Here is a 27,835-nt window from a genome sequence, read left to right as displayed (position 1 = left end):
TTCCATTTTTTTATTGAAATTTGTGTTAAAAGTAGAAACCCATGAATTATTCGATTATGGACTCGGTAAAAAAAAAAGCTCGTTAGAGCTCGTTGGTTAGTTTTAACGAGTTGAGCTCGTATAAAAGTTAGAGTTGAAGTTAGATTTTTTAGATATTCGACTCGTCAGTTCATGAACATGTTCGTTTAGATACTCGTTAATGAGCTTGTGAACATGTTCGATTGAAGACTTGTGAAAATGTTCGTTTATAGACTCGTTAATGAGCTTGTAAACATGTTCGTTTAGAGACTTTTTATGATCTCAAACATTTCGTTTAGAGGCTCATTTAAAATTTCATATAATATTTAATAATCCCGAAAAAAGGTGAAACTCTTCCCCTAACGTCAAACATTTTTCTAGGTTGTAAACGAGCTCGTGAACCAATTCAAGCTCTAATATAAAAGCTCAAACCAAGTTCAAAAATTTACTAAACGAACTTAGGATGTTTGTTTGGGGATATGAGCCCATATAACAAGAATATATATATGGACAAAAGTTAATATTTATTTATTTTTAACTTATTCACACTTAAATTCAATATTCAAGGTTACGAACAGAGTAATTCAACCACACTTTTTCCCGGTTTCGTTTTCATCCCCATCTCCGCCATCTTCTGTCTCACGCGGGCTGCATCCCACCACCTCATACTATTTCCATAAACGTGCGATAAAAGAACAAAATATCCCTCGGCTGCTCTACCCGGGTCCAAATCACTTAACAACCTTAAACCTACTCGAGAACCAAGTTCCACATTCTTATGAATTCTACAACCGCCAAGTAAAGCACCCCAAACTACATCATTTGCCTTCATTGGCATTGTTTCAACCAAATTATAAGCTTCCTCGAGTAAACCAGCTCGGCTCAGAAGATCAACCATGCATCCATAATGCTCAATTCTCGGTTGAATTCCCCAAACTCGAACCATAGAATTGAAAACATTACGACCCTTTTCAACATAACCCCCATGGCTACAAGCAGACAATACACCTATAAATGTTATCTCGTCTGGTCGCTTAGTTTCATCGCTTTGCATCTGATGAAATACGTTAAGGGCTTCGTCAGGAAGGCCGTGTTTGGAGAAGCCATTGATCATGCTTGTCCAAGAAACCGATGTTCTTTGAGGCATTTCATTGAACACATTGTAGGCCTCATTAACTAAACCACACTTAGAGTACATGTTTATGAGGGAATTGTTTAATGAGACTAATAAAGGCTTGTTCTTGTTCTTGAAGTTATTGTAAATATATGAATGTATCCATTTCCCTAGTTCAAGATTACCCATTTCAGCGCAGGCAGATAACGCAGTCACTAATGAAACCTGGTCGAATTCCATGGATGATTTCTGCATCATTTGAAACAAACAAATAGCTTGTTTAGATCTACCATTCCTCGCGTAACCTGTAATCATCATCGTCCACGAAACAATGGTTTTCTCAGGCATTTCGTCGAATAGTTTAACTGCATTGGTTATATCATTTGATCTTAAATACCCTTCAAGCAATGTATTCCAAGTGACAACATTTCTCTCAGACATTTCATCAAACACCTTTGCTGCATCTTTGATTTCATATAAATTGACTAGATTTGTTTGAACGAATAAATTCGAGGAAAAGCCATTAGACACAACTTTCGCGTGTAATTGTTGGCCTTCTCGCAGCAATCCAGACCGTGCACAAGCACTTAGAAGAAATGAAAAAGTGAACCCATTTGATACAGCTTCTTTTGCTGATTCCATCTGTTTATAAATTTCAAATGACGTCTTTGAATTCCCAGACCTACCATGAACTCTAATCATCTGATTCCAAATAGTGGTACTTGGGTTATTGATTTGATTGAAAATTGTATCGGCATTGGCGAGAAAGCCTGAGGTTATATAAAGAGAGATTAACTTTGCAACGATGTTATTCTTTTGAGTAAGGCCGTTGATGATCACTTGGGTATGAATTTGAGTGACATTTCTGATGCTGCCGCCATTGCAGGTCTGCAAGAGAGTGAAGATGGTATGTTGGAGAGCTCTGAACGTTATTGCTTTGGTGATGAACATTTGAATGAATAAAAAAGATTGGATAGCCTAAATTAACGAACCAAAGCGAATTACATTACTATTTATTTTTATAAAAACGATTTCAACGGTTCGTTTTGTCTTTTGTCGGTTCAATTTCATTTAAATCCTTCAAACCGTTCAATCAAATATTTAAATAAAATAGAAATAAAAAACGAACAATAAAACGAGGTGGCGTGAGGAATTAGAAAATTGATTTATCTGAATCTTCCTGGTTGAGATCACATGTAAAAACAAAATTGCCATAAAGACTAGGTAATATTTTTATTTAGACATAAAAGAGGATTGGTTTAATTCGATGCAAAACGAAGAATCTTACCAGGGCTTGACATGCTGCGAATCCTCTTGAAAAAGAGGGGTACCCTCGGGAACGCAGACACAGGTGGTGTATGGCTGTCGTCAGCTCGTGCCGTAAGGTGTTGTGTTAAGTTTCGCAACGAGCGCAACCCTCGTGTTTAGTTACTAGAAGTCGAGTTTTATTTAAAAAAAATCAATTATTTTGACTTACTACTTTTACGTAAATAATAAGGAGAAAAGTAGTAGGAACTAGAATGAAGAGTGCAAAGAGTGCAAAATAATATCATTGTCGCTGTTTGTTATAGATGTAAGACATCGGGTAGTTTCTTGGTCCTCTGACTGTACTGGTTAATTCAGGGGTACAAGAATAGGGATACCTAGATCAATGTATGCAATAAGCAGAAGTCATGATAAATGGTTTCTATTTTGAAAGTTCAAATTTAATCACCTCAATTTAAAATAGAAAAAATTCCCCATTAGTAAGAGCGGTTTTTCTCTGATTTGACCGATAGTTAACCAGGGATGGAGCGAGAACGATATTTGTGTCCCCACTCGACTCCGCTCCTGCTTTGATCTTATTCCGATTTTGCTCCGAACATTAATAAATAAAACTAAATATATAACATCACCAATATATTTATTTGTTTTTCATATTTTATAAGAGTTTTATATTTATTTCTTTATAAAAATATAAAATTTCAATAATATTAAAAGTATTTATATCATTTAATCAAATATTTTTTATTATTTTATTAGAAAATAAAGTAAAACGGTAACTCATAAAAATTTATCGAAACCCAACTGTACAAAAATGATAGTAAAATAAATCTCAAAATGAAATGGGATCTCATTGGATCAAACAAATTCAATCGATCTTCAAACAGTTCAAATCAAACCGAACAAACTGACGTTAATGAACGGTTTAAACGGTTTAAAGTTTAGTAAACTGACGTCAACGAGTCAACGATTTGAATGTGCATCTTGGTCAATAACCGGACAAACCGAACTACTTGCCCCTTACTTTATATAGAGGTTAATGAAGAAGAAGATTGGATATTAAAAAGGTTAAGGTTCTAATTTAGACTGCTAATATAAATTTGAGTTCTACTTTGAACTTTTTGCATCTTCTACTTAAAAAAAGAGGGAAAGAAGGTCCAGGGCCGGGATTCCGATTTTTGCCTCCATTGGAGAAGAGAGCCGAAAGAGAAGAACTTCCATTGGAGCTTCCGCTTTCCTCCATTGCTGCCGGGAGGAAGAAGAAGAAGAAGATGCCTCCTATTCTACTTCCAAATTCCAGCTGCGTTTCAACTCATCATCATCAAAGTAAGGTATATTTACTGCTATAACAAACTAGAATGTTATTATTATAAGATGCGATAGTTTAAGATGAATCCTGTTCATAATCTAGTTGCTTAGTTGTAATAACCGTTGATTCTAATGCAATGAAATGAGATTTTGATGAAAGGATGATGAACATTGAATTGAATGTAGTTACTGATTTTATGCATATGAAGAGTTTGAGTTTTGAGTGAAGATTTGGTGTTGATTTGATTGGAAAAGGTAGAAAGTGAGAAAAGGAAGTTTCAGAAACTGTTCTGTTAAAACTTTGCTGAAATTTAGGTCGTAGTTTGTGATATAGCAGATAGGATGCCTTGAAATTTGGTCAAGTTGTAGTTTAATAGGTTGCCTAGGGTTGTAATTAGCTGATTGAAGTTATTTTTCAAACAAATTGAGAGTCGTTTTCAAAGAGAAGTTGACTTAACTTCTTTCTTTTCATGAGAATGGCCTCAAAATTAACCAAATTGCAGTTCATATGTTTTAAATGATGGTGTGCACTTGATTTCACTTAGAATTGAACTTCAATTTGATGAAAACATAAAATGTGACAAAGCAAAATTTCAGATTCAAAAACTTGCTGTAGTTTGAGATAGTCTCTCGAACAAGCTGAAAAGATGAGTTTGCCTTTAAAGAGTACTCGATGGAAAACTGGTATGAACATGTTTCATGTTTTAAGTTCTTGCATTTGAAGTCTGCAGAAACTGCTGCAGAACTGAAAAACAAAACTGGAAAGTCAAATGGCTACTGATTTAAAACCAAGATTGAAGATGATGTTTAACTCCATTGCAGACATTTTAATAGATGGTAGACTGATTGTATATGCTTAGGTTCAAATAATAGAGGCTTGTACGGCATGAGAATAGATGGTAGACATTTTGTCTTTGTAGCTGAAAAATTTCCATGTTGGTAAAAAAATCTATGGTTACTTGCTAAGGCCAAATTGAAGACAATATCTGAGATTTCAGGAAATTGATTTTTTTTGGTTTCTTCTTAAAATCAAATGGATTGCCTACACATCAAAATGAAGTGAATTTGATAGAGTCATTTGATTATCTTGAATTTGACTATGAAGGATACAGTCCCTGTCGGAGACTTGCTGTATACTACTACTGAAGAAGCTATTTCGAACTACAATTGATCGTCAAGATGCTATAATCTCTGTAATTTCTCTATTTCTGCTTTTGCACCCTTAATAACTTTATAACCGAAGAAAACCAGATCCTTTAGAAGTTAATTTTGTTGGAACTCTTGTGTTTTCTCAGACTAAACCTGCTGCAGCAATCTCCAAAGGACTACACTGTTCTGTTTCAAGTTCCGTTATATTTTCCACCATTCTCCCGTTACTGGACATGAGACGATTAAAGGAAGCACCTTTTTCAGCTGAATGATGTGGAGGCATCTCCGGCCAAAATCCAAAAATTTCACCGGAAATCCGTCAATAGTTTTGAAGCCATTCTCTTCAATGTTATTCTCGTCTTGTACTGAGGAATGTTCATCAACATCATATTCTTATTCTTTGAATCGACCAAATATGGTGGATAATGTCCTCAATTGCAGAAGCACTAAGCAAGCATTAGAGATGTATAACTGGGCCACAACCCAAAAAGATGCAAAGAGAAATCTCAGGCTCTATGCAGCTATCGTTCATGTCTTGGTATGGAAAAGATTATACCTGCACGCCAGATGTTTGATAAAAGACCTCATCCAGGAAAACCTCAAGAAACGGAATCCCCACAAGGCGTGCGTCTCGTTTTATGACGTTATTACCGAATTAGGAATATCTAGACGTACTATTAACGTATATGGGGTTTTAATCATCGCTCTATCCCAGATGGGTTTAGTTGAAGAAGCATATTGGGTATATCGCAAGACTGCAGATTTACCATCTATACAATCTTGCAATGCATTGTTAGATGGTTTAGTCAAGACCGAAAGATTCGAATTGATGTGGGAGTTATACGCAGAGATGGTCTCTCGAGGGGCAATTCCCACTGTTTTCACTTATGGTGTACTGATTGACGCAGCTTGTGAGGACGGAAACATATCAAAAGCAAGCATTTTGATTGATGAAATGGTCAAGAACGAAATCAAACCCAATATGGTGATCTACACAACATTACTACGTGGCTTCTGCTTCGTCGGTAAATTGGCAGAAGCAGACGAATTGTTCGATAAAATGAGGAAATCAAACGAATTCCCCAACCTATTTGCTTACAGTACTCTGATCCACGCTCATGGTAAAGTTGCAAACTTCAAACGGGCAATAAACCTATTCCGTGACATGTTGGAACATAACATGTTTCCAAATGTGGTAACGTTTGGTGCGGTAATGGATCTTTTCTGCAAAACCGGCGAGCTGGAAGCTTCTAGAAGCTTCTTCGCTTATCTGACAAAACTCGGGGTTATTCCGAATATATTCGTGTACAACTCGTTCATCGAAGGCTATTGTCAAATCGGTGATCTTCCCCCAGCTGTAGATTTACACTCGAATATGATTCGGGCAGGGATTCTGCCCGACATATTCACCAACAATTCTTTCATCAAAGGGCTTTGTGCAGTCGGAAAACTGGAAGAGGCGAGTATTTTATTACAGAAAATGGACGAGGAGGGGGTTAGTTTGAATTCCATCACATACAATACTCTCATCGACGGTTATTGCAAAAACGGGAATATAGAGAAAGCTTTAGAAGTTTGTTCCCAAATGAATAAACACGGTATAGAACCGAATTCAGTTACCTACTCGACTCTCATAGACGGTTATTGCAAAATGAAGAATACAAAGGCTGCCATGGGAATATACACCGAAATGCTAATCAAAGGCATTTTGCCAGACGTTGTGGTCTACACTTCTTTGATTTCGGGGCATTTCAATAACGATAATCCAAAGGCAGCTCATCGTCTGTACAAAGAGATGGTTGAAAACGGGGTCGCGCCAAACGTGTTCACTCTTTGTTGCTTGATTCACGGGTTATGTAAAGAGGGGAAAACCGAGGAGGCGGTGAAACTATTCTCTGAGAAAACTAGCCAGGTTCATTTGAATCATGTTGTTTATACTGCTTTAATACAGGGTCTTAGCGATAATGGGAAGATTTTTGAAGCTAGCGAGTTTTTTTCACAAATGCGACGCCATAACATGAAACCGGATGTTTATACTTATTCGGTTCTTGTTCGGAGTCATTTTCGATGGAGGAATTTGTTTGATGTGACGATGTTTCACGCCGATATGTTGAAAATGGGCATTGTTCCTAATGTACTTATATATTGTATGATGGCTAGAGGTTATAGAGAGGTTGGCTGTTTCGAATCAGCTTCAATTTTTTCGGAAGATCTAACCAATTTAGGTTGTGTAAATTCCTGAATAATTCCTTGAATTGAATCAATGGTGGATGATCAAGATCAGGAAGAAGGAACATCAATCAATGGTAACAGATTTAGCTTTTTTTTTTTTTTTTTTCAAGAATGAACTATTTGTATAATTGATTGTATTAATTTATACAAGTAGAAATTTAGATACATTTTGAGCTGCTTTCAGTGAAAATAAGGTACCAAACTATAGGCTTTTAATGTAATCTTTTAGAAATTAAAATCTTGAACGGTTGGTGGATGGGTCCCCAATAAGGTATGGACCTATTTTGATTATTTTTGGTATACTCTGGAACAAAAACTTTTCAAAATTAATATATATATATATTTGAAAAATATCAATATATATATTATGGGAGGAGTGATTTGGGAGGGAATGAAAATTATTATTTTTTTGCGTCACGTTATTCTCTCAATCATTTCTCATATTAAAAATGATAAAAAATCGTTTAAACATAACGACATGAAAAAACTTGTTACTCAATAGATATCGAACTCGTAAGTTTTCAAAAAGAACAATTAAGTTCTCAATAGTCTCTACCGACTTTTCAGATACGCATCAGACGACTACGATCATTAAAAATTCAATGATTTTTCTTAAACTAGATAGTCTACCAAAAAAATAATTGGAATGATAACCTAAATATGTATGTCTGTCTATCCTATCAACCGCATCAATTCAAACTTCTCATTAATTTCCCAAAAACTCGGACATCAACTAATGTATCCTAGTAATATTTCACAAAAAATTTAAAATATTAGTCATCCATCGAAAATATAAAAATAAGTTAGTTATCGATTCAATATTAAAAAATGATAAAAGAACATCTTATTGAACTCGTTTGTAGGAGAGAGAAAGAGTTTTATTTCATTTTTTTTATAACCAAAAGTCTCGATTATTTGCCTCCACAAACAATATTGTTCTTTATAGAAAAAATAAATAGACAAAGACAACTATACTCATTTAAGGTGGTGATTCAATTCAACATTACATAAATTGGACCAATTTGTTTTTATAAATAAAATAAAATTGGATTGGAATCTTCACTCTCAAGTTTCTTAATACCTTCTAGAAGTTTCAGTGAGCTGTAGGAAAAGTTGTAGGCCATCGTCAATTAAATGTTAGAACAAGTACTTTCTTTTTCAATATTATGGTGTTTATTAAATTAAATTAATAAATATTTAAAAAATAATTGACATTTTTTAAATTTAATTCTCTTGTAAGTGATTCAATCCAATTTTAATTTTTTATAAAAAAATGTAGGTCCAATTTTATGTGATGTTTAATTGTATCACCGCCTATTTATTTTATAAAAAATAATAAACTCAACCAAAAATTCAACGAAATTTAAAATGTTCCGAAACGGTTTCACGATGTTCTGAAACGATCTATTCTTCTTCTCGAAATGGCTGTTTTGGACCAGAAATGAGCGTTTTCGGAATATGAAAACAACCTGGTAGGCCACGTCGAATTCGTAAACTTGTTTTCGCTGAATTTTTATACTTCTCTTATTTTATTTGAATAAATATAACATTTGTAGAGACAAATAATCGATTTTTGGTTATAAAAATAAATAAAAGAAATACTCTTTCTCTCTCTATATAGTACAAACGAGTTCGTTCGCTATCTTCAATGAACTGACATACATCTGAAGCTTACAACCGCCAATCGATCGAATTTTTGCAGATTTCAATGGAAGAAGGAATCGATGAATGGCCAGAAGGAACTGATATTAGACTTCATAACTATGTTCCTCAATTGATTGCCGACACAATTTCTGGAGCTCTTACTGGCCTCTTCGCGCTAGGTAACATTCATTTGCTCTGCTCTTTTCGATCTTGATCTCTTCATTCTGTATTTCAATATGATGATCCTTACCTGATCTTCGAATTTCTTATGAGACGGTGCTCCCGATTCCTTAATTAAAATGCTAAAATGATTGTCAAATCGATTCAATGAATACTGTTGTTGTTTCAATACTAGATGAACATCTAATTTCTCTAGGTTTGATCTTCTTGATCATTGATTCTTATTGATCCTTGTTTGTAGATAGATTTTACTTAATTGTTCTTCTGCAATTGTGATAGGAAATGGTATTAGGTCTAAGAAGAAGTGACAGTTATTAATAATAGTATAAATAGAACATTACAACTTTACCTATGGATCAATGTTACACGCGTTCTGCTCAATCCGAAAAAGAGGGGCTTCTAAAGATAATAATTTTTCGATCTTATTGGCATTTAAAATTTGCATGTTGTTTTCTTATTTACTGTTTTTCTTTCATTTTGTAACATTTGAACGCATCTTATGCTCTTTTTAATAGGAGTTACGAATAAAAATTAGATTATTCCCTTTGTATTCACCTTAGCCGTTAGGGTTTTATATATTTTTATTAATTTTTCACTACAAATCTCAATATAATTCTTGTATATTTTATCAATTATACTTTTATAGTTCAAGGTATAACAAAATGATATACATGTTGTTGCAATGGCAGCTGGTGCTATTACAGGTGCTGTAACTGGTGCTTTGGCTGGTAGAGCATCTGATAGTGGTATCATTCGTGGCGCTGGACTAGGCGCGGTTGCTGGAGCTGTTCTTTCTGTAGAAGTTTTAGAAGCTTCCCGTGCTTATTGGTATTCAGAGCTTTCCGGTTCAAGGATTTCATCTCCCATGGTTAGTTAGCAATAGCATTCTTCTTTTGAATCAATTGGATTAATTGTAAATCATAAATGAAGGTTTTTGATCTTTACCTATTCATTATTATTAACCAGGCAGATCTCTTTGAGGAGCTTCTTCATGGTAGATTTGTAGGAGAACAGATTCCACAAACAATGCTGACATCTTATCGTTGGCAGGTAATTCTTTGTTCATGTAAATGATAATCTTCACCTTTTGAACTGTTCCTTATGGGGGATTTTGATGAACACAGGTGAGTATTTCAAATGTATCGTATGATGAGATATATGATGTCTATGACGGAGCTGTAGCTGTACCTAGAGGATTGTCAGGCGATTCGTTGAAAAGATTACCATGCCATGTAATCTCAGATAAACAAAAGGAAGCTTCAAATGTTTGTTGCACTATATGTTTACAGGTTCTTGTTCTGTTTCCTGTTTATTAACATAATTCATAAACCTCTGCTATCAGAATAATAAATTGATAAGTTGATTTTTTACAATAGGATATTGAAGTTGGGGAAGTTGCAAGAAGTCTACCCCAATGTCTTCATATGTTCCACTTGGCTTGTGTGGACAAGTGGCTTATGAAACATGGGTCGTGCCCGGTATGTCGACAAGATGTGAAAATCTGATAATATTTGCATAATTTGTGTATATATATATATATATATTTAGTAAATATTTTGTACATGGGTTTTGTTGTTCTGAAAGTTTATTAGAGCATTATTGATAATTAGGCCTTTCATCTTCTCTTAATATGGCTATTCTTCTAATAAGGGATCAAAGGAGCCAAATTAGGTCTTAATGCTAGGCAAAAGAATTAGCTTTTGTATACCCATTTGTCTTTGGGGAAGAGAAATGTCAAGTTTTGTGTGTGTGTTTATAAATGTTGTTATGGATCATTATCTACTTCTTTTATATATACCATACTATGATATTTACATTCATGCTTGAAAATCTATTAGGCTATGTGTTTTAGATTAAACTAGGCGAACATGATCGAAACAAAAACATGCTAATCAGACGGTTTTGGTTTTGTTGATTTCATAGTCATTTGAATTGTATTGTCGAGGTTTGATGGCTCAAGTGACAAGAGTGTTTTGTAAGAGACCGAATGTCACGAGTTCGAATATCTTCAAGCTACTTAAGTTGATATGGAGTCATGCTATCATCCTATATAATAAAAAAACAAATTGGTAGTTTTGGTTATTGTTTTCAATTTGGTTATAATATGGATACTTGATTAACTAATTATTTGGTAACATTTTAATGATACTTACATTTTCTTTTTTTTGAACTTGGATCATTGTGATTTTCGCATTGTTTGACTTGGAGCGATAAAGATAATTCTGGTTTATTTAGAGAGTTCTATTCCTAGTTGCTGAGCCAATCGTGAAAAAATTAGAGGTGAATATCCTCCGTCTATTTGAGGTCTGGGTTCGAGCCCGTCAGACGATAAATTATGCACCTGGTTAAATGATTAAGTGTGTTTTTATGTACGAAACTTAACGTTCTAAAAAATTAATAAATAAATGTCTGGAATTGAAATTAGACTTGAGTCAAGTCAATTGTGAAAAACTAGACTTATGTCTAAGGTCTTTATGGTACATAAGTTAAAACACTAAAATATATATTTTTATTGAAAATATTTTAATTTAAATTAGGATAATAAATTTAAGTTAAAAATAATAATTAAAAGTCATGTTGATTGTTGACCATGCTATATATTTTCTTGTAATGAAGTTAAAAGTTTGTATTGAAAATGATACTCAATTATAAAATCAATTGAAGTTTGATATTAAGGTTTTAAGAATTGGTGGGAGACAACCTATAAAAAGAAATTAAAATGTGTGGATGTAAATGAAATGGTTGACTATAATTAAACATCATAATATATAAAGATTATTTAATATATAATTTTGATTTTCAAAATAAAAATAAAAATATAAAGATATTCTAAAAGAAGTTTAAAATGATAAACTGTAAGTTAATTTGGCTAAATACAAGGTATTAAAGTCAAACTAACTGTCTAACAAAGGATATAATAAAGTATTTTCATACCCAAAAAATATATATTAATATGTTAATTGATTAATGTGAATAATTCAGCTTCTAACAAATTATTTTTTTTAAGGGTCAAATTAAGTAAGAAAAAAACTGATTGAATAAATTAGTTTGACTCACTTTATACATTAGTTGGTGAATTTTATCAATCTTTTGCCACCAACTTCCTTTTTTTCATTTATATTTTAATTTTGAAACCATCCTTCAATTCTTTTTCAACATATCTATACTTATAAATTTAACTTTTGTTAATTGAACTATTAAGTTTTCGCTATAAATTTAACTTTTTTTAATTGAACTATTAAGTTGTCGCTATAGAAAGTTAGAATAACTCTAAAACGGATCCAGAAATCCAAGTTAGGGGCGTGCTTTGAAAAAAACTTGAGGTGAACTTACAAAAACAACGAAAACTTAAATGAATAAAGATAAACTGCTATTTTTTAAAATTAAATAAAAATAATGTATTAAATTAAAATATTTAAAAAATTAGTGAGTAATGTCAAAAATATATACCCTAATTTTTTTTGTAACCATCAAACAAGAATAATTGGTTTCATACTTAATAATATAAAATAAGTTTAAGAAGCCTAATCACAATGTTAATTATTGAACAATTCAACCAACAAATGATATTCATGTTATCATCAAGCTTCCATCTTATGTATAATATTACAAAAATAACCCACCACCCAGAATTATTATTGATTCAAAACATACCTTTTCTGCATTATAATTTTGTAAATTTCATTTTATTAACATCTTCAAAATTGATTGTATCTCTATGATTAATACATTCTTATCATAGTTTGCATTAAATGGTTAAGAAGAAAATTAAAAAAGAACTCTAACATCCTATTAATTAGAGTATCTATTATAATCTATTTCAAAACAAATCATTGACCAAATAATATCCCAAAACAACCCAAAGTATAGAGATCTAAATATCAACTTATTTTTGTTGAAATAATAAAGTTATGTTAATAAAGTTCATCATACTTTTGTTAAAATTTATATTAAAAGATTAAGCAATGATTTAAATATTCAATTAATAATCTTGATATCATCTCTTGAACATTTGATATCTGAAAGTTGTTCATTATTCAAACAACTTAAAATTATTTTGTAATAAAGTACATTAGAATGCAGTTTATTATATATATACATATATTAAATACAAATATACTAAACCTACTACATCCCCTCTAGTTTACGATAAAAGAAATGAATACCCTAGCTCACCGGCCTTTCTGAGGTCCTGGGTTCGAACCTGTCAGACGACAAGTTCCGCTTATATGTTAAATTGGTTAATTAGATTTGCGGAATATGTGCTTAACCCGTGAGAATTAATCGCACTCCGAATGAGAAAAACAGAACCGTGTTCTAACGAAAATAAAAAAATCAACCTACTGCCAAATTTATATAAAAGTAAATAGCATCTAAATTGAGTAAGAAAAGGAATTACAGGTTGTTCTTCATTATTTCCGTCCCTATTATTTAACAAAAAAAAAAGAAAAAGAAAGAAATGATAGTGAACGATAAACAATTATTAACGGAAAAATAACAATGAGTAATAGATAAAACTACTGTCTTTATTAACCTTTAGCGATAATAAACTAATGCATTGTCCCCCATTTTTAAACTAATAATTTACAAAAATATAACAAAGTTTTGAAATAAGGCATAGAAAAGAAAACTATGACCCACCTAGTATGAATATATTCAAATCATTTAAAAATAATAATATTAACTTATACATACCAACTTTTAAAATTCAAAAACAAATTATATAATATATATATATAACAAAGTATATTAACAATATTCAATGTTCATCTTGTTTGTAATACTTAATAATAACAATAATAGATTCAAGTACAAATACATAATATTAGTAGATAATAATAGTAATATGTTCCAACATTGCAATATAATATATATATATATATAATTGAGCATCTCAGTAACGAAACCACATTCGATCAAGATCCAATTGTCCACTCAAATTCATCTTAACATCATCACGATCATCATCATTTCTAACTCCTCCATTTTCCACCTCATTCTTTTCAACATAGTTTGCACTGATACCATTCACATTGTTCATCTCAATGTTCATAACCAGACTCGGGTATTGCAGATTCGACCAATTCTGAACAGGATTCGATGTCGATGTATACATCGAATTCATCGGTGGTGGGTTCATCATAGAATTTGAAGACGAACAGATTCCTTGAACTTCCATAAGTTTGGAGAAGCAGGGCACATGTGTTGGATGAGAATATGGTATTTTCTTCCCAGATGAATTTTTCTGAAAAACTCTACTAATCACCCAATCATTCTACCAAGAAAATGTTTGTCAGAATTCAGAAATGAATCAAGTTATGAAATTCATTTATGGGTATTATTACAAATTTACCTTAACATATTTAGGAAGATTCTGAAGAGAATGTTCTCCTTCCAATCTGTATTCATGCATGACCCAATTGGTTTTCTCACCTTTGGGTGCTCTTCCTTTGTAGAACACAAGAGTTTTCTTCATTCCTATGATGGATTGATGTTGTCCCCCTAAAATCTCCTTGTCTTTTCCTGTCGCCTTCCAATAACCAGCAGCAGTTGCTCTGTTTGTTCTCAAACCAGTTGGGTATTTCTTATCCCTCAAACAGAAGAAATACCATTCCTTTTCACCCATTTTCGCTTTCCCTTCATCCCCAAAACACACACCAAAAGTAAGCCAAAACCAAACCAAACCAAACCAAACCAAACCAAACCAAACCAAAACAAAACAAAACAAAGAAACATTCTTACTAGGCAAATCCCATGGTTCAACTTGGTTAAGATCAACATCACCAATGGCTATAGCAGTGAAATCTCTGTCAATTACTTTCGGAGACAAGTAATGAGTAATAAGTTCTTCATCCATAGGATGAAATCGAAACCCTGGTAATAAAACTATCCCATCTCCATCCTTTCCATTAGAAGAAGATTTCCCTCTAGTATCCATTCTTTGAATTTCTTCTTCTTTTATTGTAGATCTAGGAAAAAGAAACATAATTCAATTCAATTCAAATATACACATTACAGAAGAAGATATATGGGTTGTTTCTGAAATTGGAGAATTGAAGAATTTAGTTATGTTCAAGAAAGAACATTGGAAGAACAGAACAAACACCTTCTTCTCATAAATACTAATCCTATAAGGACATGTTTGGTATAGGTTTATTTAAAAATAATAATTTTGAGAACGTGGGTTTTTCTTATTTGGTAAAAATACTTAAAAGGGTATTAATATATTTTCGATAAAAAAAATCAAACAAGAACTTAGGAGATAGCTAGAGACGTGATACATAAGTGAAACTATAAAGATGGTTGCTTTATGGGCCTCTTTTTTTGCTAAATGTTGCAAAGTTTTCAGTGACTAAATTCAGAAATTAAATTAATAAGTTTGTTTGGTTTATAGATTAAATGTTTTTAGGTACCATTTTATTTTCTTTTTGGAGTAAAATCGTATGTTAATTCTTAAACGAGTACATACGTACACTTCATTTTTAGCAATTCTAATAGGTTGTTTTATATTCAATTAATTAATAACATTCAATTTCAATCACCATTCTAATCCCATAATCTTCTTTGATTAAATCATTTATATTAATTTAGTTTTTTTGGATGGTTTGTTTTAAACTAAAATAACAACTTTAACGTAAATAAACTATTGTTTTGTTTTCTTAAAATATTCACATTTATACGGATCGATAAACACGTGTTGTAAAATATCAGTTTAAGAAAATGTGAACGGTTTATTTGTAGAAATATTATTATAATCCGGAGAATCTAATAAAGCAACCGTTACATATAAATAAAAATAAAAAATATGAGCGAGAATGAAAAAAGTAAAAATAGTACAAGTTTATCCGGAAGACAAATTTAGTGAATATGAGAGTTTTGTCGATTAGCTCACATAGATAACTTAGTGATGAGATTAAGAGGTTTAGTCGAATGGTTTATTAAACTATGGTTTTAATTTTGAATCTTATTTAAAACATATCTTGATTAAAAAAATAATGAGCATTGTTTCTATAATGCTTAATTATCTAAAGAACTATAATGAAATGAAGAACAATTCAAATAAAATGTACAAAAACCCATAAAATACATATTAAAAAAATAAAATAAAAAATATTTATTAATACTAATAAAATTGAGAAGGTTATTAATAACTAAGAATTGAGCTCAAAATAAAATAAGTACTATAGAATTACAAAATTGAATAATCACTTTTTTTTTTACATTTGTAACATTGATATGTTGTATTATGATAACTAAAGTCATAACTTGTAATAATTATTTTTTTTAAATTGTTTGAATGTTCAACCATCATTATTGTATCTTTGGCTAATGAAAATATTTTATCCTTCAAAATAAAAATAAAATATCATTAAATGCAATTTTCATGGCAATTTTTTTTTTTAAAGGGTATGATATTTTAAATTTCGTCAAAATTACCAAATTAATTGAAACTTACTTTCAAAACCAAACAAAACACGTAGATGTGTTTATGCAACTTTAGATGATAGTGTATTTGCTTAAAATTATAATAATCAAATTTAAATGTGAATGAACCTACTAAGTTTAAATTTCTCTTTGAAATTCAAGCTTGTGTTTAGGGTTTTATAAAAAGAAAAAAGTCTTGTGTTCAAACTAAACTAAATTAAATTAGTGTCACAAGAACCATGTTTGGTACATAAGCTACAATAAGTTATAGAGTTTAAGTTGTCCATTTTTTATATAAAAAAATCGCAACAAAATAAAATATTAAGAATAAGAAAATAGTAATTCAAATATTATAAAATATAATATAATATAATATATCTTTAACATATTAACACAATATAATAAATTGCTATAATATCAATATTATATTATATTATAATATTAATTTCTTTGTCATAGATAACTTATTATAAGAAATAAAATTGTTAAATAATATGTCATAGAGTTACATATGTTATGTCTAATATATAGACATTAGATTAAATTTTTAAGGAAAATAATATAATATAATAGTGATGTTATCACAATTTATCGTATTGTGATTATATTTTACATAACTAAATTGATAAAAAAAAATTTAATAAAATATTGATATTATCAAAATTTATTATATTGTGATAATATCTTACCGATATATTATATTATATTCTACCCATATTACTTTTTGTTTGGCTGCATATTAAACTTTTCTATGCACAAGATAAATTAATAAATTTGTTTTATATTTTTTTTTTTATGTAAGAATATTATTCAAATATTAATTTAGATAAGATAATATTTTCAAACATAATTTAATTATATATTTTTATAAATTTATTAATATTTTCTCATATCTATATATATATAATAATGCTTAATTTTTAAAGTGTCCGGATTGCCGGGTCGAGAACTGTGGTTAATTTGGATATATGTGAGAGTAAATGGATACTTGGGTCGGATTGTGTGTTGACCCGCCCATAAACTTAAAACGGTTAAAAATAAAATTAAAAATGCTATAGGTATGGTTCGAACTTGCAACTTAACAAAATAAGTACAACCTTTTAACCAACTAGGCTAATAACAATTTATATTTTAAATTCAACCCAAAATTTGATAAACGCGTGACATTTTAACAATATAAGTTCAACTTTTTAACTAACTAATCTATATATATAATGATGCTTAATTTTTAAAGTGTCCGGATTGCTGGGTCGAGAGCTGTGGTTAATTTGGATATATGTGAGAGTAAATGGATACTTGGGTCGGATTGTGGGTTGACCCGTCCATAAACTTAAAACGGTTAAAAATAAAATTAAAAATGCTATAGATATGGTTCGAACTTTCAACCTAACAAAACAAGTACAATCTTTTAACCAACTAGACTAATAACAATTTATATTTTAAATTCAACCCAAAATTTGATAAACGCGTGACATTTTAACAATATAAGTTCAACTTTTTAACTAACTAATCTATATATATATATAATGATGCTTAATTTTTAAAGTGTCCGATTTGTCGGGTCGAGAGCTGTGGTTAATTTGGATATATGTGAGAGTAAATGGATACTTGGGTCGGATTGTGGGTTGACCCGCCCATAAACTTAAAACGGTTAAAAATAAAATTAAAAATACTATAGATATGGTTCGAACTTTCAACCTAACAAAACAAGTACAACCGTTTAACCAACTAAGCTAATAACAATTTATATTTTAAATTCAACCCAAAATTTGATAAACGCGTGACATTTTAACAATATAAGTTCAACTTTTTAACTAACTAATCTCTCTCTATATATATATAATGATGCTTAATTTTTAAAGTGTCCGATTTGTCGGGTCGAGAGCTGTGGTTAATTTGGATATATGTGAGAGTAAATGGATACTTGGGTCGGATTGTGGGTTGACCCGCCCATAAACTTAAAACGGTTAAAAATAAAATTAAAAATGCTATAAATATGGTTCGAACTTTCAATCTAACAAAACAAGTACAACCTTTTAACCAACTAGGCTAATAACAATTTATATTTTAAAGTCAACCCAAAATTTGATAAACGCGTGACATTTTAACAATATAAGTTCAACTTTTTAACTAATTAATCTATCTATATATATAATGATGCTTAATTTTTAAAGTGCCCGGGTCGAGAGCTGTGGTTAATTTGAATATATGTGAGAGTAAATGGATACTTGGGTCGGATTGTGGGTTGACCCGCCATAAAATTTTTACCGTAATATTTTTTCACGGTGTTTTATATTATTACTCGTGCAAATGCACGGGATACATGTTAGTTAATATAAATTCAAAATTTAATTCAAAACCATTTTTTTAAATGAACATATTGAAAGGAATAATACCAAAGATCAGCCGATCCAAACTGGAACAAAATTGTCACTAACACTACCTTAACAACTATTTGAAGAATGTAAAAAATTTGGAATCAATGTCTTCATGTTTGGAAACACATATTATCGAGCTCAAATTTGTTGTTCTAAATTTGGTGTTTCACCATACACCACCTTCACAATATATTGACTTTTTATTTTATTTTTATTAATTTTAACTCTTTTCATAAAATGATAAATTTTTATAAAGGTAGTGTAGGTGGAGCACCAAATCTAGAACAACAGATTTGACTTTTCATAAATGTAAGAAACAACATTCTTTTCCTACGATAAAACGGATAACACCATCCACAAATTCACAAAATCCATAATTATTTAACTATCATTTTCCAAATTAAAATTTTTTGGTTAAAAGTTCCTTTTTTTAAAATTAAAATAAAATATACCCAAATTTCAAACTTTTTCACTAATTGCACTACTTCTCACCCTTACCAAACTCAATGGTACGGCAACCACATGTCTCCACTCTTACTATTTTATAAATTTTTTTATTATTATTTTTTTTTTTTAATGATCAAAGTTAGCCAAATCTTTTTAAATAGAAATACTTTTAATTTATTCACAGTCAATTCGAATTAGTTATTGAAAAAAACAAACAAAAATAAAATGAAGTATTAAAGCTTCAATTAGATAATTGCTTAGCAAAAATCACGAGTTACTCATGCACAGAAATATATATAAAGTAACGGGATTCTCCCCTCATCTTTCGACAATCGTCACATCCACGATGACAATCAAGTTACGAATGCTTACTTATCCACATCAAGTCCATCTCCAACATTGTCTCAAACATTACCCCATAGTAATGGTGGCTTTATCTCCACTATTATTCTCTTTCTTTTCTCCTCATATAATTTATGGCACTATGCAATCTTATCTTCCTCCCTTAGTTTGGTACATGATTGACAATCTTAGTTTATCTTATCTCCACCATCATCCTTTACATCATGTTTTTTTACCCTTAAATTTGTATTAAGACAAACATGTAAAATAGAATTTGTATTGAAGATTTTTCACCAATTCTTTAACCAAACCAAGGTTAGTTAATTAACTCAAGGGTTGACCCTTAAACCATAGAATTAGTTCCGAGCTGGCAATCAGGTTTTTTTGTCCCTTTCAGTCCTAAAGCAACGGTAACATATGTCAGTATTTTATTGGTTGAAAACCCCGCAAACCTAGGCAAAGGACTTGAAAATTAGGCAAAGGTCACAAAAGTTGTTTCCAATTCTATTTTCATGGCAAGCCTTCAAATGCAATCCTTTTCTTAATAGACAATACAATTGTCTTGGTCTATCAACCAGTCTTTCTTATATATATCTCATCTACCAAGAGTCTTTCACACCATAGGTTTTAAATGACTTCGAGTAATTTAGAACGTTTTAAGTAAAATTCGAATATGAATCATTTGATATTGTAGACAAATTTCTTTCCAAAACTTGTTACCTTACTAGGTTACAAATTGAATCATTGTCTCGTGCTCTTAATCACTAAGTAAATTGATCTTAAAAATAATTTAATGTTGCTTTCGTTTCATAAGATCCATCAAAAGATAATAAGAATTCTGAACGAGAATCGTCCAAAACTCTCAAAAACCCATCAATGGAATATACCATAACCCAAATAAGGCTCTAGCTCCAAAACAAACCTCAAAACTTGACATTTATTGTTTCCTATGAAATGTTTTTGACCCAATGCATTTATAAGTCATTCTTTTAAGTTTCAGACATCTCAATACCAAATCAGCAATTCTAATCAGGGTTTAATATGTCTCTTAATTCAACAAACGTTTGCAGAACATGAATTCACAACAATTTACATTAAAGCTCAAACTAACATTTTTCATATCATAGTATCTGAATCAATGGGAATTCTAGCATTCATGTCACAACAATCTATCTGCCCACAAAACCCATAAAAATGTCAATAACAACAACACAGATTAAGAAAAATCAGATCTAAAAAAACCTTCCAAGCGAGAGAGAAACCAAGATTCTTACCCATTAGCTGTTTACTGGGGTTTTTCGTAGGAAAAATCTTGGTGGGCTTCCAGGGACTCGTTTGAAAATATATACGAATGAGAAGACTTTTGTCAGGTTTGTTGATCATGGTACAAAAAATTGTTTATTGAAATTCCAAACTTAAGGAATGATTAAACTACATAATCAAATTTATTGATATTCCAAACAGACTCGATATAAATTATCTTAATTAGATTACACACACACTGTATTAGGAAGTTGAGAGTTTTCCACATATGTTTTTAACCAATCTTTACATCATAAGAACAAATAAGTTTCAGTGTGAGTTTTGTTCAATCTTAAGGAACACCTTTACCTTTACATCTTCTTCTTCTCTTTATAGATTTTGATCTCGGCGTCAATGTTGTCTTTCACTCTGGCATGGAACCCGGGATATGGCTCATACCCGAATCCCATCTGAAGAACCTGCCACAAATAATAAATTACAGTCTTAGAATATTTTCCGGTTCTATTTAATGGACGAGATCTGATTAAGATAATATACCTCTAGCACCACGAAGAAAGGAGCCATTACAAAAGCTTGGAGGAGGTTGTCAAGGAGCGCTGGTGCCCGTCTCTAATCATAGAAAGTGTATAGGATTGTTAGTAAGATAATACCCATATGACATGATTCAGAAAAAAAAAACTGTTACCTCAAAAACACCATGTCCTATGAACTGTCCAGTCCAGCAGATTATCTGAGCCGCCAAAACAACCTGACATGTAATTGTCGAAATTAAGAATCCGAATCAATATTTTCATGTAAACCTATGTTTCAATCGTTTAAATACCAAGAATGATCAAAATTACAACTATTTCATGGTAAACTGCACCAATTATCCTATCAATAGACAAAGTTTAACAATGACACAAATTTCAACCTAAGTACCAAAGTGCCATGTACATTATCCACATCAATTTCATTAAAAAGACATCTAGAGAGCAACAGTACACCCCGCAAAGCAAATGAAACTCAACCAAAAAAAAAAAACCCATTGTCTAAGGCTCTAAATCATGTCCATAATATCCCACACCTAGAATATTGCTGACAACACTAAGGAAATTGATCTTAAAACTTGGAAAAAATCATTCCTTGTAGTAAAAATAACTTCAGGTTCCTTTCTTTTCATAAGATCCACCAAAATTGTGTGCCAAATCTTATCAAGACAAATTCCCTTACTACAATCAGTCCAAAACTATCAAAACCCATCAATGAAATATGGCATATCCAAAAATAAGGTTAAGAGGGTTCCATAACAAATCCCCCAAAATAAGCAAATGAGACATCTTTTAATCGCCAGATTATAAATATTAGAAAACACATAAGAAAGACCAAATCTCATGTGAAATGATCTTGACCCAATAAGTCAAATCAGCAATCTAGTTAGGGCTTACTCTGTCTCCTCATTCAACAAACACACATATAAGTGCAGAACATGAATTAACCATGTTTTCTTCTTCATTTAAGCTAAAGCTAATACTTTCATATCATAGTATTTGAATCAATAGGAATCTGACATAATCATTCCCCAAACCCCAAACCCATAAAAATATCAATAACAACAGCAGAGATTAAGAAAAATCAGGTCTTTATATACATACCTTCCAAGCCAGAGAGAAACCAAGATTCTTCGCCAGCAAACTACCGAAAACCCAACAAACTAAACAGAGGAAAGCAGCCAAAGTCCCGGCTTTCCTATCCAAACAGATATAAAACCCAGCATAGATCAAAGTAAAGACGAACCCAATATTGGGAATCAACCCAATTTTACATTGGAAAGGACACTCAATAAGGGCAGGCGTAAAGTACAAGATAACAAGAGCAGTGAACAATAATGGCCATACGAAGATAGTATGGATCAAAATATTAATCGGATTACTATGATATGCTCCATAAAAGGAGAAATGTTTCTCCAGATCGAACAATCCTATCTTACCCATCAGCTTTTTAGTGAGATTTCAGGGACCCGTAAGAAGAAAGATCTAAGAACGATAACGAAAATGATGGAATTGCAATTTGGGAAGAATTGAAGCCCAAGATATATAGCTTTAGAAAGGAGAGAAGGAGGCCAGGAAGGCAGGACAACAGACTTAACAAAACCAGAGCCGATTCAATTATTTATTTATGATAATTTAATACTTTGCCTAAAATAATACTTCTCATTGGATAATGACTTCTTTTCTTATGTAATTAATGTTTTGAAATATTAAAAATAATAAAATAAAAATATTTTAATTAATAATTTAATGTCTTGCAAAACATATGTGGTAGCTTGTCTTTGGTTTCTTACATAATTGATCCCTTAGTTATAATTATTTTTTAAAATTAATAATTTAGAAGTTTAGTATTTTTTGATATAGAAAGATGGATTAAATTTAGATAAAATTTATTTTTAAAGAAAATATATATGAAAAAGGTAATTTTTTTTATAAATTTTTAGACAATGTTAAAGATTTTTTTTTTTTTTATATTTTTGTGAAAGAATTATTATTATTATTTATTTATTTTTATAAATAATTTGAGTGTGAAGACTCAAAAACTCATAACCTTGAGAACATAAATTCATATGCTCTATCATTGACTCTAATAAATTTTTATATTAAAAAAAAGTGATTGTGTGAGGCATTAAGGTAATTCTAGTGCAAATATATTATATAAGAGATCAAAGTTATTGGGACATACTATTGAAGATTGGATTAGCTTTCTAAAATTAAAAAAGTATGGTTCCACACTATGGAGTATGGACTTGGTTAATTAGTTGTGTACCTCAATTCAATCACGTTTATCTAATTGATCGATAAACCAAGATTTTATTATCGGTTTATAATTAATTAAAATAAATGACTCACCATGGTAGACCAGTGATAAAAGTCTACTTAAAAGACCAAAATGTCAAGAATTCGATTTCATCTAAAAACAACGCTTTGTGTTGAAGCGAAGGATCATGACTGTGGGTGTCATGCTAGTTTTCCTTAATTTAAAAAAAAAATTAAAATAAATGATTTTTTATTAATTTCTAAATAGACTTGTTTTCCAATGCACATAATCCATTGATTTGGAAGTTATTGTTTCCACAATTCTTTACATCAAAAACATATGTTGAGTAAGATCATAGATCACTTTTACATAGTCTTTTTCTCCTTGAAGCTTTTAATCTCAGCATCAATGTTGTTTTTCACTTTGGCATGGAACCCAAGAAACGGCTCGTACCCAAATCCCAACCAAAGAACCTGCGCCAGATAATAAATCACGATTAGGTTGTCTTAAGCGATTATTCGGTTTTGTTTAGTAGATAAGCGTCGATTAATTACCTCTAGCACCACAAAAAAAGGAGCCATTAGCATAGGTTGGAGAACATTGTCAAGGAGCGTTGGCGCCCGTTTCTAATTAATCATAGAAAGCGTTTAGTCGCAGTTAAGAATTTAACAATCATATGACTTATATTCCATATATTAAAAAAAACATGTTTGTGCATGGTTTCTAGGAAGTAAGCTAGGAACCATCACCTCAAAAACACCATGTCCTATGAATTGTCCGGTCCAACAAAGCATTTGAACCACCAAAACAACCTGAAATGTAATTGTCAATATTAAAATAATTACATTTTCAATGATTTTTATCCTAGTTAAAGATTAAAGTTAATAATGACACAAATTTCAACCTAAGACATGCACCTAAGTACCATGTTAGATAATTTGAAAATGATAAAAAAAAAAAAAAGACAGTACAATAAAATTTTAAAAACAACAAAGATTAACACAATTTTAGATTTATATATATACCTTCCAAGCCATAGAGAAACCAAGATTCTTTGCGATCAAACCTCCGAAAACCCAACAAACAAAACAGAGAAAAGCAGCCAAAGTTCCAACTTTCTTGTCCAAACAGATATAAAACATAGAATAGATCAACGCTACGACGAAACCAATATTTGGAATCAACCCCATTCGGCAGGGGAAATGGCACTCGATAAGAGCGGGCGTGAAGTATAAGATAACTTGGGCAGTGAAAAAGATTGGCCACACAAATATAATATGGATCAAAATATTAATTGGATTACTATGATATGCTCCATAAAAGGAGAAATGTTTCTCCAGATCAAACAATCCTATCTTACCCATCAGCTCATAAACAAAGAGGAGTTGCTTGGAATTGAGGGGAAAATTGTCCCTATAAAAGGGACAATTAGTGGTTCACAATAGGGTCAATTATTTTGCTTATGATAATTGAATACTTTAGCTTCTACATGGAGTAAATATGATAATAATTCTTTTTTGTAACTATACCTATGATTGAATGCAAAACTATTGGTCTAATCTTACTAGTAAATCTACCTAGCTAGGGAAGCTAATTTGAAGGATTCTTTTGAAATGATAATTAGTAAGAGTATTAACCACGGTATTGATAAATCAATAACAATATTGTTAAGTTACGGTCCCTATTGCACTTAGTCTATGCTTTGCATGTTTTTAGAATATATGTTCAGGACCGGCTCTAGGTATGACCGGCTAGGCGGTAATTTAGACCCCTTTTACAAGACTAAAATTAAAATAAAAATTAAAATTAATAACACTAATAAAGTTTAATCTTTAGATCTCTATGTAAACATAACATACTATGTTAACATAACCCCTTTCACAATGCGTCTAAAATTAGAAAAATAAAAATATGTTAACATAACATCTAACTAATTAAGTTATGTTAGTTTTGTTAAAAATAATATAAACTTATTATATTTATGTAATAAAACATAAAATACAAATTTGTGATATATATATATATATAAATATTTATATTTCTTTCTTATATTTTTAACCAAATTTTGTTTCACCTCCTTAAACACTAAACCATTATATTTAGTTGTTATTTGATACTAAAAAATGTAAATATGTGGTTTTTAATAAGCAATAACCAAGTCCTTGATAACTAATATATGGATATTATTTTTTTTGATGAATGAAATAATATTGTTATTAGGGATGAGAATGAGGCGGATAATGCGTTTATCATCTCCGTTATGTTCTAATTCAAAGATTTTTCTTTACAACAATTTTCGTCCCATTCGATTTTAAGGAATCCCCGTGGGACACCTATTATACAATATTCTAAAAAAATCCACAATAAAATTCATATTATTATAAAAGATAAACTTAAAATTATAAAATATGAATAATAAATAAAGATATTAGTGATGTTCTCGGAACGGAATCGGGACATAGTCGGGAACATGAGACACATATATCATTTCGCCTCATCTCCGGTCAAACCAAGAAAAAAACATCTTAAACGAGACAATTCAGATCGAAAACCCCGAGCGAATTATAATTATCATTTTTAATTGTTATTAAGCTATTATTTAATGTCGTTAAATATTATGCCAGTGTCAAACTTTCACACGCCTCAAAACATTTAGACAAGTTAGTTAGTATTAAGTAATCTACACGCTGAAAATGACTAATACCATGAGCTTTAAATTGGTCTTGAAATGTCAATGATTTCTTAAATTAAGTTTGAAATCTTGTTTTTGTCCACTTTAATGTCTTCTTGAATTTATACTTCTTTGTTGGGTTAGATATTAAAACAATTGATAGAAATACAAACTAATGAGAGATCCGGTCTGAAAATTTTGAAAACACCAAAAGTTGGAACGAATAAAATAGAATTAGAATAAAAAAAACGTTATTAAATTTATTAATATATATATATATATATATATAATTAAAAAAATTAAAATATTATCTTATTTAAATCAGTATTTTAATATTTTTTTTTAAAACTCAAATTCAGTCCTAAAATTAAAATAAATAAATAATACTTTCATAATCAATACTCAATAATCCTTGTTTGAAATTGTGCAAGGAACCTCCGTTAGTCAAAAACTGTATTCAACTTGATATTCACAACAAGGGTAAATGAGCTGTATATGTTTTTTTATTTTATTTTTCATTAAATTATTTAAAACTAGTACTATTCACCCGGTATTTCAATTTTAAAAGCTTAAATAGGAATTATAATATATTAAGATGTCAATATTTTTTTTTTAAATATAAAAGGTTAGTACGAACAAACAACTATAACCAGGAACGGACCCAAGATTTAGTAGTCAGGTGAGCTTGAAAATTATTTTAAGATGAACTTAAATAAATATCTAATTTTTTTGTGGATAAAACAAATAAATAAAGTTAAATTTTACCATTTTTTTAATAATTATATAAACAAAACAATAAATTATATTAAATTTTTTTTAAAAAATAGTGGGTAATGTATAGGGGTGTTCAACCGGTCGGTTAACGGGTTAAACGGTTCCGGTTAAATCCGGTTTACCTCTTATTTTATAAACCGGTTAACCGATCAGTATTGGTATCGATTTTACCGATTTTGAAACTATTGGTTTCGGTCAGTACCAATCGATTAACCGGTTTAACAGTTTACAGATAATTGAATTTTTTTAAATTAAGTATTAAATTTATTAAATAATTTTATTTTTCAAAATCCTTATTTGTGTCATATTATTCTCCATTTTTTTTATCTATATTATAATATATTATATTATTCTTATAATATAATATATTATAATAATATTTTATAGATATATTTAAAAATATTTTATAATAATATTTGATAGATATATTTAGAAATATTTTATAGTATATTATATTATTCTAACAATATAATATATTTAAAAAGTATTTATTTTTAAACTAATAATTATATAAATTAAATTTATTTTAAAACAATTCTATACAAATTATAATTTAAAATTAAAAAAACACATCTATATATTTATTATTAAATATTATTTATAATATATCTAATATTTACAAAATAATTAATATAAATATATGTGATTAAATTATTACCGGTTTATCGGTTAAACCACTAGAAAAATAGTTCAACAGAAAATCGAAACATTTAACCGGTAAAAAATCGGTTAATCGGAACCGTTAGAATTGATTAACCAATAAACCGGTAAATTATCGATTCGGTTGGGTTATCGATTTTTCGGTTTTTTTGCCAGCCCTAGTAATGTCACATTTTT

At 30.4% G+C, this 27,835-nt stretch overlaps 6 protein-coding genes across 8 annotated transcripts; 2 read left to right on the top strand and 4 right to left on the bottom strand.

Moving 5' to 3' along the window:
* Positions 1-578: 578 nt before the first annotated feature.
* Positions 579-2,120, bottom strand: LOC124918030 (pentatricopeptide repeat-containing protein At5g66520-like). The gene has a single exon (XM_047458298.1). It carries the CDS (start codon positions 2,081-2,083, stop codon positions 587-589), a length of 1,497 nt encoding a protein of 498 aa, XP_047314254.1. The 5' UTR covers positions 2,084-2,120; the 3' UTR covers positions 579-586.
* Positions 2,121-3,568: 1,448 nt separating this feature from the next.
* LOC124920368 (pentatricopeptide repeat-containing protein At5g61400) lies at positions 3,569-7,248 on the top strand. 3 transcript variants are annotated; one of them, XM_047460844.1, is made up of 3 exons: positions 3,569-3,721; positions 4,809-4,896; positions 4,999-7,248. In XM_047460844.1, exon 3 carries the CDS (start codon positions 5,121-5,123, stop codon positions 7,092-7,094), a length of 1,974 nt encoding a protein of 657 aa, XP_047316800.1. In that variant the 5' UTR covers positions 3,569-3,721; positions 4,809-4,896; positions 4,999-5,120; the 3' UTR covers positions 7,095-7,248. The 3 variants fall into 3 exon arrangements, with proteins under 3 accessions (XP_047316800.1, XP_047316801.1, XP_047316799.1); XM_047460845.1 differs by having other exon boundaries at positions 3,569-3,726; positions 4,816-4,896; XM_047460843.1 differs by having other exon boundaries at positions 4,809-7,248.
* Positions 7,249-8,717: 1,469 nt separating this feature from the next.
* On the top strand, positions 8,718-10,728 carry LOC124918019 (NEP1-interacting protein-like 2). Its single transcript, XM_047458290.1, has 5 exons — positions 8,718-8,907; positions 9,598-9,776; positions 9,875-9,958; positions 10,033-10,197; positions 10,285-10,728. Exons 1-5 carry the CDS (start codon positions 8,793-8,795, stop codon positions 10,411-10,413), a joined length of 672 nt encoding a protein of 223 aa, XP_047314246.1. The 5' UTR covers positions 8,718-8,792; the 3' UTR covers positions 10,414-10,728.
* Positions 10,729-13,802: 3,074 nt separating this feature from the next.
* On the bottom strand, positions 13,803-14,846 carry LOC124912682 (NAC domain-containing protein 79-like). Its single transcript, XM_047453333.1, has 3 exons — positions 14,651-14,846; positions 14,262-14,545; positions 13,803-14,183 (listed from the first exon to the last, which is right to left on the bottom strand). The coding sequence occupies exons 1-3, from the start codon at positions 14,844-14,846 to the stop codon at positions 13,803-13,805; spliced, it is 861 nt and encodes a 286-aa protein (XP_047309289.1).
* Positions 14,847-20,915: 6,069 nt separating this feature from the next.
* On the bottom strand, positions 20,916-22,814 carry LOC124920366 (2-hydroxy-palmitic acid dioxygenase mpo1-like). The gene is made up of 4 exons (XM_047460840.1): positions 22,398-22,814; positions 21,449-21,511; positions 21,301-21,372; positions 20,916-21,221 (listed from the first exon to the last, which is right to left on the bottom strand). The coding sequence occupies exons 1-4, from the start codon at positions 22,734-22,736 to the stop codon at positions 21,114-21,116; spliced, it is 582 nt and encodes a 193-aa protein (XP_047316796.1). The 5' UTR covers positions 22,737-22,814; the 3' UTR covers positions 20,916-21,113.
* Positions 22,815-23,845: 1,031 nt separating this feature from the next.
* LOC124920367 (2-hydroxy-palmitic acid dioxygenase mpo1-like) lies at positions 23,846-24,939 on the bottom strand. The gene is made up of 4 exons (XM_047460842.1): positions 24,579-24,939; positions 24,303-24,365; positions 24,108-24,179; positions 23,846-24,026 (listed from the first exon to the last, which is right to left on the bottom strand). The coding sequence occupies exons 1-4, from the start codon at positions 24,915-24,917 to the stop codon at positions 23,919-23,921; spliced, it is 582 nt and encodes a 193-aa protein (XP_047316798.1). The 5' UTR covers positions 24,918-24,939; the 3' UTR covers positions 23,846-23,918.
* Between the last annotated feature and the right edge of the window lie 2,896 nt (positions 24,940-27,835).

This window comes from Impatiens glandulifera, chromosome 1, assembly GCF_907164915.1.
Source record: "Impatiens glandulifera chromosome 1, dImpGla2.1, whole genome shotgun sequence".
Classification (NCBI taxonomy): Eukaryota; Viridiplantae; Streptophyta; class Magnoliopsida; order Ericales; family Balsaminaceae; genus Impatiens; species Impatiens glandulifera.
Note: the sequence above shows the minus strand (reverse complement) of the source record. Positions and strands in the feature narration are given on the sequence as shown.

Excerpts from the sequence above, each read along its gene's own strand:
- LOC124920367 (XM_047460842.1), bottom strand. The coding sequence starts at position 24,917 with ATGGGTAAGATAGGATTGTTTGATCTGGAGAAACATTTCTCCTTTTAT. Across the intron at positions 24,366-24,578 it reads GTTTCTCTATGGCTTGGAAG|GTTGTTTTGGTGGTTCAAAT; the intron begins GTATATATATAA and ends ATTACATTTCAG. Across the intron at positions 24,180-24,302 it reads TAGGACATGGTGTTTTTGAG|AAACGGGCGCCAACGCTCCT; the intron begins GTGATGGTTCCT and ends ATGATTAATTAG.
- LOC124918019 (XM_047458290.1), top strand. The coding sequence starts at position 8,793 with ATGGAAGAAGGAATCGATGAATGGCCAGAAGGAACTGATATTAGACTT. Across the intron at positions 8,908-9,597 it reads TACTGGCCTCTTCGCGCTAG|CTGGTGCTATTACAGGTGCT; the intron begins GTAACATTCATT and ends TTGCAATGGCAG. Across the intron at positions 9,777-9,874 it reads CAAGGATTTCATCTCCCATG|GCAGATCTCTTTGAGGAGCT; the intron begins GTTAGTTAGCAA and ends ATTATTAACCAG.
- LOC124912682 (XM_047453333.1), bottom strand. The coding sequence starts at position 14,846 with ATGGATACTAGAGGGAAATCTTCTTCTAATGGAAAGGATGGAGATGGG. Across the intron at positions 14,546-14,650 it reads TGAACCATGGGATTTGCCTA|GGAAAGCGAAAATGGGTGAA; the intron begins GTAAGAATGTTT and ends TTGGGGATGAAG. Across the intron at positions 14,184-14,261 it reads ATCTTCCTAAATATGTTAAG|AATGATTGGGTGATTAGTAG; the intron begins GTAAATTTGTAA and ends TTTTCTTGGTAG.
- LOC124920368 (XM_047460844.1), top strand. The coding sequence starts at position 5,121 with ATGATGTGGAGGCATCTCCGGCCAAAATCCAAAAATTTCACCGGAAAT.
- LOC124918030 (XM_047458298.1), bottom strand. The coding sequence starts at position 2,083 with ATGTTCATCACCAAAGCAATAACGTTCAGAGCTCTCCAACATACCATC.
- LOC124920366 (XM_047460840.1), bottom strand. The coding sequence starts at position 22,736 with ATGGGTAAGATAGGATTGTTCGATCTGGAGAAACATTTCTCCTTTTAT. Across the intron at positions 21,512-22,397 it reads GTTTCTCTCTGGCTTGGAAG|GTTGTTTTGGCGGCTCAGAT; the intron begins GTATGTATATAA and ends ATTACATGTCAG. Across the intron at positions 21,222-21,300 it reads CTTTCTTCGTGGTGCTAGAG|GTTCTTCAGATGGGATTCGG; the intron begins GTATATTATCTT and ends TATTTGTGGCAG.